Here is a 12,490-nt window from a genome sequence, read left to right as displayed (position 1 = left end):
CTCGCCTACCTACAGTGCTGGTCATTAAAAAAAACTAGCTAGCTCATGGATGCAAACAATGTTCTTCCCCAAAAACATTGCAAAACGACATCTGTTTCAATTGCTGTAGTTAGCTAGCTGTCATCTAAAATCACCCAAATTTATAAGACAGGTCTTATTTGATTAATGGTGGTCAGACCCATCTATGTGAAGCTAGCCACAATAAGGATTAGTGGACTTTGCCTTTAGCATTCAAAATAAAAGTTGTATAATTCTACTATTTGTATTCATTTGCATCACTGTCTATGACTTACTTTTATTTTGAAGGCAAACCGCAAAGTCCACTATTGTAGCTAATCCTTATTGTGGCTAGCTTCTCAACACAACACGGTCCGGTCGAGCCTCACTAGCCAGATGAAGCTAGCTGGCTGCTTATAATGTTAGCTTAGGGCAACAGGGTTAAGTAGCTGGCAAGCTATTTATTTTCATGAACGGAAGTTACATTTCAATAGGCGAACAACAATACTTACAAGGATTCCTAAATCATTGCTAAGAATAATGAAAATCACTGCAGTTTCTATGGGTCACTGTTTTCAGGCTGGTTGTATTGTTGCTAGCTAGGTACCAAGCTAAAGCTAGCTATCCCAGAAGTTGGACAAATTATGCTTTATTACCAACGTGGTATTGTAAACACGTCATTCGTGGCCAATGTTTGATTGTTTGCCTACTTTTGTACAGCTTTGACAATGCTACTGTATCTGTTTTGACACGCAAAGACCCAAAAGGCGTTCCATAGTATATACAGTTGAAGGCAGACTGTCACACCCTGACCATAGTTTACTTTGTATGTTTCTATGTTTTGGTTGGTCAGGGTGTGATCTGAGTGGGCATTCTATGTTGGATGTCTTGTTTGTCTATTTCTATGTCTGGCCTGATATAGTTCTCAGAGACAGGTGTTAGTCATTGTTTCTGATTGGGAACCATATTTAGGTAGCCTGGGTTTCACTGTGTGTTTGTGGGTGATTGTTCCTGTCTCTGTGTTTTGCACCAGATAGGACTGTTTTAGGTTTTCACACGTTTGTTGTTTTGTTAGTTTATTCGTGTACAGTTTTCTTTATTAAAGTACAATGAATAACAACCACGCTGCATTTTGGTCCGCCTCTCCTTCTACAGACAAATGCCGTGACACAGACATTTACATACACTTAAGTTGGAGTCATTAATACTCGTTTTCAACCCCTCCACAAATTTCTTGTTAACAAACTATCATGGGAAAATCAAAAGAAATCAGCCGAGACGTCAGAAAAGAAATTGTAGACCCCCACAAGTCTGGTTCATCCTTGGGAGGAATTTCCAAACACCTGAAGGTCACTTTTGGTGTGAAAAGTGCAAATCAATTCCAGAACAACAAAAGGACCTTCTGAAGATGCTGGAGGAAATGGGTACAAAATTATCTATATCCACAGTAAAAGGATTATTTCGACAACCTAAAAGGCTGCTGAGCAAGGAAGAAGCCACTGCTCCAAAACCACCATAAAAATGCCAGACTATGGTTTGCAACTGCACATGGGGACAAAGATCGTACTTTTTTGAGAAATGTCCTCTGGTCTGATGAAACAAAAATAGAACTGTTTGGCCAGTTGAGGCTTGCAAGCCAAAGAACACCATCCCAACCGTGGAGCACGGGAGTGGCAGCATCATTTTGTGCGGGTGCTTTGCTGCAGGAGGGACTGGTGCACTTCACAAAATAGATGGCATAATGACGTAGGAAAATTATGTGGATATATTGAAGCAACATCAATCAGGACGTTAAGTATTGGCGTACCGTCAATGGGACAGTTGTAAATCATGCATCGTGTTATGTCAAGATCGCAGATTTGAGAAAAACAAATGTCGGTACATATTAGAGGTCACCCAATTAATTAGGGCCGATTTCAAGTTTTCATAACAATCGGAAATTGGTATTTTTGGGTGCCGATTTGCCAATATTTGTTTAAAAAAATTATACCTTTATTTAACTAGGCAAGTCAGTTAACCTGTCTCCTCCCCTTCCTCTACACTGATTGAAGTGGATTTAACAAGTGACATCAATAAGGGATCATAGTTTTCACCTGTATTCACCTGGTCAGTCTGTGTCATGGAAAGAGCAGGTGCTCCCAATGTTTTGTACACTCAGTGTATACCATAATGCCATTCTTTGACAGCCAAGTTATACTCCGAGACAATGGTCTGAAACTCATGGTTTGCAGGCCACATCAGGCAAATAACATTTTGCTGGCCTGCAAAGTGACGTCATTCTGATTGTATTCCAGGCAGATTTAGGATATCCAAATTGGTTAACTTTTAATCACCTGAATTTAGAATAACTGTAAAGGTAAGAAAAATGTATGAAAGTACCTAAACCATCTGAACGGGAAGAACCATCTTATTAACGGGTGCAATAAATCCAACAATAATCCAACAGATTGGATTAGTTTAGAAAAATGTGATATTTATCTTCATGGAGCATGAGATCATTGTGCACGCAAAAATACACATTGAAACAAACAATTCAAAAAACGATCCTGCTTTAGAGCACGCTGGGAAATATAATGGGTGGTTTTTGCGCGTATGTGATGATTGTACCTTTTTAAATTCAAAATATTGGGTGCAGAAATGGACCATCATACTAGATTATCGGCCCATGTACCCTAAAATGGTATGAACGATACCATATGAGGTGTACCTCTGAAAGTACATTGTGTATTTTGATATTTTTGTACCCCTGGGAACAATGCTGTAAATGTCCCTTACTTGGGGCATAAAAACAGTCTGCCCGGTAAATGGTTGAGTGAAACCCAAGTGACCTCTGTCATGCAATGGTCCTCAAACAGTGCATAAAAGAGTACCATACCGAACTCCGGATCATAAACGCTCCTGGCCACACAACACTTTTTTTGGATTCACAATAGGCCTACTGTAACAGCAACTTGGTATAAATACCACACACACCATTCTGTGAATCACAAGGGGAATAAATTAACTACCGTGTGGTAGAAGTTGTCAGTCAGCATTTTTACACCAATTGCATGGCTTGTGAATCCCCTCTCTAGTGTTACAAATCCCTTTGACAAAGTAACAGTGAGAACGAAATAACCACAGACAACTTATATCTACCGTCAAACACTCAGGGTTTAATTGCAAACACACAGTCAGGGGGGGGGGGGGGGTCTGAGTTTGACCCAAGGAAAGAAACAAATATCCAAAAATACCCCTAAGCTAGACTAGCCTACTTCAATACAGCTAACTAACTAACCATAAAAAATACAGTGGGTGGTCCGCCCAGTTCTAACTAGTGTTTTTAAACAAAGTTTACCTACTTGTAGTGTATGCCCATGGGCGACTGGTCTTAGTACCCCCTTTTCCCACCATCAAACATAACAAAAACAATACTCACAGGTGGGGGACAAAGTGACATTTAGTAGTGAAAACAAAACCAGAGAACTACCGAGAGATTGACAAAGAGATGGCACTTTAGAGCAAACAACAGACAGGGTTTTTAAACCAAGGGAAAGGGAATGTGATAGGGTAATGGAAACAGGAGGAGGTGTTTCTTCTGATTAGCGACTGATTGATGACTGATTGGGGAATGATGAATGCCACCTGTGAGGGGAGAAGGAGAGAAAATAAATACACACACAGGATACACACACAAGATACCTGTATCTGTAACACGAGTGCATACAGGACAGTTTATATCACACAGTATACAGTCATACTCATGCTGAACCAAAGATAAACATCTATGGATGTGCTTCTATCTAACGATGTTCAATGATGCAACAAGAAACACCTCAGTTAACAGACTTTACAGCTATGAGGTCATGTTTTGTGTCTTCCTCCACAGCATGTTGTTGTGTAAAGCGTCCAGCCAGCCAGGACCCCTGAGAGGTGATTGAATGATAGGCTGATAGATTCACTCTGGCTTGGGGCTTTTTTGTACAATAACCCATGGCGAGAAACCATTTGAAACTGATAGAGCACTCCAAAAGACAGATTGTCAGTTACCTAAGCCACAGGGACATCTCTGTTTCTCTGCTGGTGGCCATCCTCTCGGGAGGGAACAATGAATTTATGGATGGATGGATGTAGGTAGGGAAAGAGGGAGGGAGTGTGCGCCACCTCTGTTCAAGTGTCTGTCTGAGTGATACTTTTCTGAATGGTTTATTATTGTAATAACAGCAGATTGTTTGAAAATCTATAGGTGCATGCTAACCTTCCCTGGAAAACAGCAATTTGACTTTGTGGATTATGCAATACCTTACAGAGAAGGGATTGTTTCAGTGTGTGCTACAAATTGAATTATTTCTGAAGCAGTTGCCTGTTGCCTTTGTGTTCACTTCCAACAATAATTTGTATAGCCCGTGTGTCTCACCGATAATTATAAACCGTCACAGATGGGTTTAAACTTTACAGAATAGCTCTCTTTTGAAAACATACTTCTCATTTTGATCTTCATACTCCTCCTGCTCCTCATCTTCTGCACTTCTACATGGGGTACATCTCAATACTCGAATGCAGCTTCCTCTACTTATCTCCTTTCCTTGATCTAAACTGACCGAGTGCAACAGTGGACCTCCAGCCATATTGCTTTCATCCTGTATTTTCAGATCAGTGCTTGGCAAGGGGAAGGAGGCCACTCAAGACTTGAGATGCAGCCATTCTGTTTTTGATTTATGACACAGTTCACCCATAGTAGCTACATGCCGCGAATTGACTGTATATCATCTTCCTTTAGATACGGGGTGCCCCGGCAACAGGAAGTCATGTGACCACCCGCAGCCTGAGGATAACCCGGATTTCACGTGGAGCGTGGTGGCGGCAGAGAACCACTGGGAAGAGGGGAATGGGAGGAGGGAGAAGAAAGGAGGAAGTACACAGGGCTGGGAGGAAGGTAAGAATGAAGGTATCGCAACTCCGAAACCGGGGAAGTACCTTCTACATCATTTTCTCTTTCATTCAGGAACTTTAAAATGATACAGAAGTACAGTGTCCATATTAGGCCAGCCTCAGTCTCAGCAGGACCTACTGGATACATTGTATTTCATACAGAGGTGACAACCAACACTCATACCAAATATTATTTTCAGAAATGCTGTGTGCTTGTTCAGGAATCACTCTTTGGAAAAGCTGCTTTTGTGTTTGTTTTACAACCTTGGTTCAACAAAGACATTTGGTTACGGTGGTGATACAGGAATAGAGGTTTTCAATGTTAGAATACTACACTAGGAGAACACAAAAGGACAACACGGAACAAGACTGAAGGTAACCAGAGATGCTTTTAAAACTGGGTGAAACCTTCAGCTAGAATATTACACGACATGCATGAAAACTGAGACTCAATTCCAGAGTGTTATTGATATACAGTGCATTCGGAAAGTATGCAGACCACTTGACCTTTTCCACGTTTTGTTATGTTACAGCCTTATTCTAAAATGGATTAAATCGTTTTTTCCCTTCATCAATCTACAAACAATACCACATAATGGCAAAGCAAAAACTGAAATATGACTTTTCCATAAGTATTTAGACCATTTACTCTTTACTTGGTTGAAGCACCATTGGCAGTGATTACAGCTTTGAGTCTTCTTGGGTATGGAGCTTCAAGCTTGGCAACTCCTGTATTTGGGGAGTTTCTCCCATTTCTTCCCTGCAGATCCTCTCAAGCTGTCAGATTGGATGGGGAGAGTTTCTTCATAGCTATTTTCAGGTCTCTTCAGAGATGTTAGATCGGGTTCGAATCCGGCCTCTGGCAGGCCACTCAAGGTCTTTCAGAGACTTGTCCCGAAATCATTTCTGAGTTGTCTTGGCTGTGTGCTTAAGGTCACTGTCCTGTTAGAAGGTGAACCTTCGCCCCAGTCTGAGGTCCTGAGTGCTCTGGAGCAGGTTTTCATCAAGGTTCGCTCTGTATTTTTCTCCGTTCCTGACTAGTCTCCCATTTCCCTCCGCTGAAAAACATCCCCACCGCATGATGCTGCCAGCACCATGCTTCACCGTATGGATAGTGCCAGGTTTCCTCCAGAGTTTAATCTTGGTTTCATCACACCATAGAATATTGTTTGTCATGGTCTGAGAGTCCTTTAGGTACCCTTTGGCAAACTCCAAGTGGGCTGTCATGTACCTTTTACTGAGGAGTGGATTCGGTCTGGCCACTCTACCATAAAGGCCTGATTGGTGGAGTGCTGCAGAGATGGTTGTTCTTCTGGAAGGTTCTCCCATCTCCACAGATGAACTCTGGAGCTCTGTTACGTTGACCATCAGGTTCTTGGTCACCTCCCTGACTAAGGCCCTTCTCCCCCGATAGCTCAGTTTAGCCAGTCGGCCAGCTCTAGGAAGAGTCTTGGTGGTTACAAACTTCTTCAATTGAACCTCTCAGGGATATGTGGAATGGTAGCGTCCCACTTGGCCAAAAGCCAGAGAAAATGCAGAGCGCCAAATTTCAAATAAATTACTATAAAAATCAAAACTTTCATGAAGTCACACATGTAAGATACCAAATTAAAGCTACACGTGTTGTGAATCAAGCCAACATGTCAGATTTTAAAAAGGCTTTTTGGCAAAAGCAAATGATGCTATTATCTGAGGATAGCACCTCCGTAAACAAAAAAGAGAAAACATATTTCAACCCTGCAGGATCGACACAAAACGCAGAAATAAAAATATAAATCATGCCTTACCTTTGACGAGCTTCTTCTGTTGGCACTCCAATATGTCCCATAAACATCTCAAATGGTCCTTCTGTTCGATTAATTCCGTAGATAGATATCCAAAATGTCCATTTATTTGGCGCGTTTGTTCCAGAAAAACACCGGTTCCAACTTGCGCAACGTGACTACAAAATATCTCAAAGTTACCTGTAAACTTTGCCAAAACTACTTTTGTAATACAACTTTAGGTATTTTTTAAAGTAAATAATCGATAAAATTGAAGACGGGATGATCTGTGTTCAATACAGGAAGAAAACAAACTGACGCTAGCTTTCTGGTCACGCGTCTCTATCAAACAGTACACATGAAGTGACCCTCATTTTGAAAAGGGCTACTTCTTCATTACACAAAGGAAAAACCTCAACCAGTTTCTAAAGACTGGTGACATCCAGTGGAAGCTGTAGGAACTGCAAGCAAGTCCCTTAGAAATCTGGATTCCCAATGAAAGCTCATTGAAAAGAGAGTGACCTCAAATTTAAAAAAAATCTGAATGGTTTGTCCTCGGGGTTTCGCCTGCTACATACGTTCTGTTATACTCACAATCATGATTCAAACAGTTTTAGAAACGTAAGAGTGTTTTCTATCAAAATCTACTAATACTTTGCATATCTTATCTTCTGGGGATGAGTAGCAGGCAGTTGAATTTGGGCATGCTTTTCATCCAAAATTCCAAATGCTGCCCCCTATCCTAGAGAAGTTTTAAGAATTATGGAATGCTTCAGAAATATTTTGGTATCCTTCCTCGGAACTGTGCCTCGACACAATTCTGTCTTTCGTCTCTACGGACAATTCCTTCGACGTCATGGCTTGTTTTTTGCTCTGACATGCACTGTCAACTGTGGGACCTTATATAGACAGGTGTGTGCCTTTCCAAATCATGTCCAATCAATTGAATGTACCACTAGTGGACTCCAACCAAGTTGTAGAAACATCTCAATGATGATCAATGGAAACATGATCAATTTCGAGTCTCATAGCAAATACTTGTGTAAATGAGCTATTTCTGTTTTTTTGCGAAACATTCTTAACCTGTTTTCACTTTGTCATTACTGGGTATTGTGTGTAGATTGATGAGGACATTTTTTTGATTAAATCAATAAGGCTGTAACTTAACAAAATATGGAAAAGGTCAAGGGGTCTGAATACTTTCCGAATGCACTGTATCTCCAAGGAGACAATTCATGGTAGTAGTCTGTATCATTTCAAACGTGAGTACAAAAGCACCACTATTCCCAAGCCTCAGTCATGTTCTCAGCATAGCTTTGCGTTTGTAAGAGGAGAAATACTGGCTAGCTGCTTTTAGGTGATACTGGCTAGCTGCTTTTAGGTGAGAATAACAGGTGACCTATCACACAAGCATTGATAAAGCATGGGGGTGGTTTTAGGGACAATTGCTTTGGCATACATAGACTCACTTATATATCTAGCACTAATAGTATGGACAACCCACTTTAAGACAGCACACGTCTTAGACCTAGTTAAACTACCTAGAGGTTCACCAAAGACTTACTGACTTGGCACATGCCAAGCCTACACGTAATTGAAGCATATGTTGATTTGCTTAGCCCTGGTGTAAGTACTCTTAAACAACATCTAATCCCACTCAGGGTGGGACTCTTTAACCACACTAGCAGGGCTTAGCATAGCATGCTAAGTGACTGCACTGCATCCCACTCTTCCCCCCCATGGTGATCAACAGGCATATTAGAGATGTGGCTAATGACAATAGCTTGGGGCACTGATGTCTTTGGTCAGGCGATTAGCATAGGGGATCATGGGGTAGAATTGTTGATTAAGGCTGTGTGACTGCAAAGGCTGGGTCCAGTGTCAGAGGGCACCAGGAAGTGTTTGTCCACCGTGGCAAACAGGTGGCAATAGGAGACATTGGCACAAATCATAGCAAGGCTGGAGGTGACAGTGGGAAAATCTGCATAGCCGGTCAACTGAACGAAGCAGCCATCTTTGAGCCCAATATGATTTGTCTCCTCTGAGACATGGCTGGTGTGGCGAATAGCGCAGATTACAAATGAATCACCTCTGTTAAGGTGCAGAGATTTAGAAGAAATCAAGCTTGATGAAAAAGACAATTATTTTCAAAGCGCTTGGCTTCTCTCGCAACCCCTCGATTCGAGAGGGCCATTCTCAATTCCAGATGTCTACCCCTCCACTGCCATTGCAGAGGATTTGTGTGAATATGATTACACATAGATTTTCGTTCACACACGCCGAGGTGAAAAGGCATCAGCTGGCCGAGAGGGGCACCGGCAGGGGGGAGATATCCAGTAGGCTGCTTGTTTGCCATGGCCATTGATGTGTTTTTTAGCGACAGAGTGCCCCATAGCCAGCTTCGTTGTTTTGCGATTCAAAGTGTCATCTGGAGTTTGAATGGGGACAGGAGCACAGTGTGTGACTCCTCAACCTTGCTACGACAAAGGGGAAGATATACAGAGAGAGAACTAGAGATAGAGGGGGGAGGAAGGAAGCCGAGATGGGTGCATCTATAACAAAACATTTATCTTTTCCTCAACCTGCTGTTGCTGCTTTACTGTTTACTTTGAGGGCAGAACCAAGGAGATAATCAAGGAATAATCAAACAGCACCCCTGATGATGTCCTCAGGCATTGTGAGGTTTTTTTTCAATACAAAGTGCCTCAAATATCAGATCACGAGTATTGTGGAAATGTTGCATGTGAATGTTGGCGGGGCCTTTTCTTGGGAAACAATTATCCTGGACTCATTGAAGCTGTCGCAGTATGGATACTGTGCTAGTGTAAACAGGTTAGATCAGGTATCAGGTGTAGGTTGGATTTGGGTTAGGGTTAGTGATGAGACACATTATTGTTATGGTATAGGTTAGGCTTGAAGTTGAGATGCCTGCCTTGCCTACCAGACACATGCGCGTGCACACACACACACACACACACACACACACACACACACACACACACACACACACACACACACACACACGCGCGCGTACAGACACACACGCACACGTACAGACACACACGCACGTACAGACACACATGCACGTACACACACACACACACATTCTTGTTTGCATGCAGGCCTTTGCATCTTTAAAAATGTAATAACTTTACTTGCCAATGCAGTGACATTATCAAGCATTACTTCATAGGCCAGACACACACTCACTTCTTCTGTTTGTGACACATACTAATACAGTTGCAAGCAAATAGATTGACTTAGCTTGTACTATTGGGAGATAATAAATTATTTAGTGAAGCAATTATCTTCAAAGGGAAAAGCAGGTCGTCAGGGAGTACGTAGAGCGGAGGGAAGACGATGCAGCATCATTATCTCAAAGGCTAAATTTGGGGGATGTAGTTTTCTATTACATTGATTTTTACTAGCTCTTGTTTTTTTCTCACAGATGCCAGAAACCACTCCTCTGAAGTCTAAATAAGAAACATCCAAAGTTCAAGTGAAGGTTGACGGTATCTGTGGCATATGATAAAACTAACAAAGTTACACAGCTCCTGCATTGCTTTCATAACCGTCCATTCAAATGGGTCTCTAGGGTACACTGCCCAATTAGATTCCAGACGATCTCGTGTTGATATTGGCACCACTCTCACTCAGGCTTGTAATTAATGTACAAACAATGTATTTTTTTTTACCGAATGTTGTATTTCCTCATCCATACAATGAATTTAGAGGGCAAACTGTTTTGGTCGGGCAGAGATTTGGCTCCCCCTGTTGAACCCTTGGTGACCCTTCCCCTGAGAGGACCTCTCATCACAACAGCTATCTAACTGGCTCAATCAAAATAACTCTGTCATTTCCTTTATTTAATGTACCTTTATGACTGATATCGGCACGGTTAAGGTTGTTCTAAACAATCACAATTGTATGAATTCTTAGTTATTGTCATGATGCTGTCACTGTGGTTGATCCCCTCCAATACACTGTTTTTCAAACCTGGGCCTGCAGACCCACAGTGTGTGCAGGCTTTTGTTCTAGTACAGCACGCACATACAGTGGGGCAAAAAAGTATTTGGTCAACCACCAATTGTGCAAGTTCTCCCACTTAAAAAGATGAGAGAGGCCTGTAATTTTCATCATAGGTACACTTCAACTATGACAGACAAAATGAGAGAAGAAAATCCAGAAAATCACATTGCAGGATTTTTAATGAATTTATTTGCAAATTATGGTGGAAAATAAGTATTTGGTCACCTACAAACAAGCAAGATTTCTGGCTCTCACAGACCTTTAACTTCTTCTTTAAGAGGCTCCTCTGTCCTCCACTAATGGCACCTGTTTGAACTTGTTATAAATTATTATATATTATTATTATTATAAAAGACACCTGTCCACAACCTCAAACAGTCACACTCTAAACTCCACTATGGCCAAGACCAAAGAGCTGTCAAAGGACACCAGAAACAAAATTGTAGACCTGCACCTGGCTTGGAAGACTGGATCTGCAATAGCTAAGCAGCTTGGTTTGAAGAAATCAACTGTGGGAGCAATTATTAGGAAATGGAAGACATACAAGACCATTGATAATCTCCCTCAATCTGGGGCTCCATGCAAGAACTCACCCAGTTGGGACAAAATGATCACAAGAACAGTGAGTAAAAATCCCTGAACCACATGGGGGGACCTAGTGAATGACCTGCAGTGAGCTGGGACCAAAGTAACAAAGCCTACTATCAGCAAGGGCATTGAAGATGAAACGTGGCTGGGTCTTTCAGCATGACAATGATCCCAAACACACAGCCCGGGCAATGAAGGAGTGGCTTCGTAAGAAGCATTTCAAGGTCCTGGAGTGACCTAGCCAGTCTCCAGATTTCAACCCCATAGAAAATCTTTGGAGGGAGTTGAAAGTTCGTGTTGCCCAGCAACAGCCCCAAAACATCACTGCTCTAGAGGAGATCTGCATGGAGGCATGGGCCAAAATACCAGCAACAGTGTGTGAAAACCTTGTGAAGACTTACAGAAAACGTTAGACCTCTGTCATTGCCAACAAAGGGTATATAACAAAGTATTGAGATAAGTATTTGGTCAATAACAAAAGTTGATTTTCCACCATAATTTTCAAATAAATTCATTAAAAATCCTACAATGTGATTTTCACCCATTCAGCACCCTGCCTATCCAATATACCATCAATTGCTCAAGGAGATGACACTATATCCTACAGCCACCAAGCATTATAAAACTCTGAGCCATTGCAGGCCTTGTTGAGATACATTTTTTTTACCCCCTTTTTACACCCTAACAATTGGATACCAATTTCATGGTATCCATTTGTGAGTAATTACTATCTTGTCTCATCGCTACAACTCTCGTACGGGCTCGGGAGAGACAACGGTTGAAAGCCATGCGTCCTCCGAAACACAACCCAACCGAGCCGCACTGCTTCTTAACACAGCGCGCATCCAACCCGGGAAGCCAGACGCACCAATGTGTCGGAGGAAACACCGTGCACCTGGCGACCTTGGTTAGCGTGCACTGCGCCCGGCCCGTGATAAGACAAGGATATCCCTACCGGCCAAGCCCTCCCTAACCCGGACGATGCTAGACCAATTGTGCTTCGCCCCACGGACCTCCTGGTAGCACAGCTAGCGCTGCGATGCAGTGCCCTAGGTCATCTGTCTGAGGTGATTTTCTCTCAGAAAGTAGGGGGGCAGCAAAAAGCATTGCTGGGCTGGCAAGAGAGATGACAATTGGTGTTGAGGGGGTAGCTAGCTACTGGCAAAGGGGGATTGTTGTTTTGGGGTCTTGGCTGGCACATG

General features: G+C 42.2%; 1 protein-coding gene across 1 annotated transcript in view; it reads left to right on the top strand.

Moving 5' to 3' along the window:
• Positions 1–12,490, top strand: part of LOC135526149 (ALK tyrosine kinase receptor-like) — a 759,574-nt gene that overhangs the window by 271,156 nt on the left and 475,928 nt on the right. Inside the window, 1 exon segment of the mRNA XM_064954281.1 lies at positions 4,757–4,912. Within this exon segment, the coding sequence (XP_064810353.1) occupies positions 4,757–4,912 (156 nt within the window).

Source organism: Oncorhynchus masou, chromosome 32 (genome assembly GCF_036934945.1).
Source record: "Oncorhynchus masou masou isolate Uvic2021 chromosome 32, UVic_Omas_1.1, whole genome shotgun sequence".
NCBI classification, from domain to species: Eukaryota; Metazoa; Chordata; class Actinopteri; order Salmoniformes; family Salmonidae; genus Oncorhynchus; species Oncorhynchus masou.
This window is presented reverse-complemented; position numbering and strand designations above follow the sequence as displayed.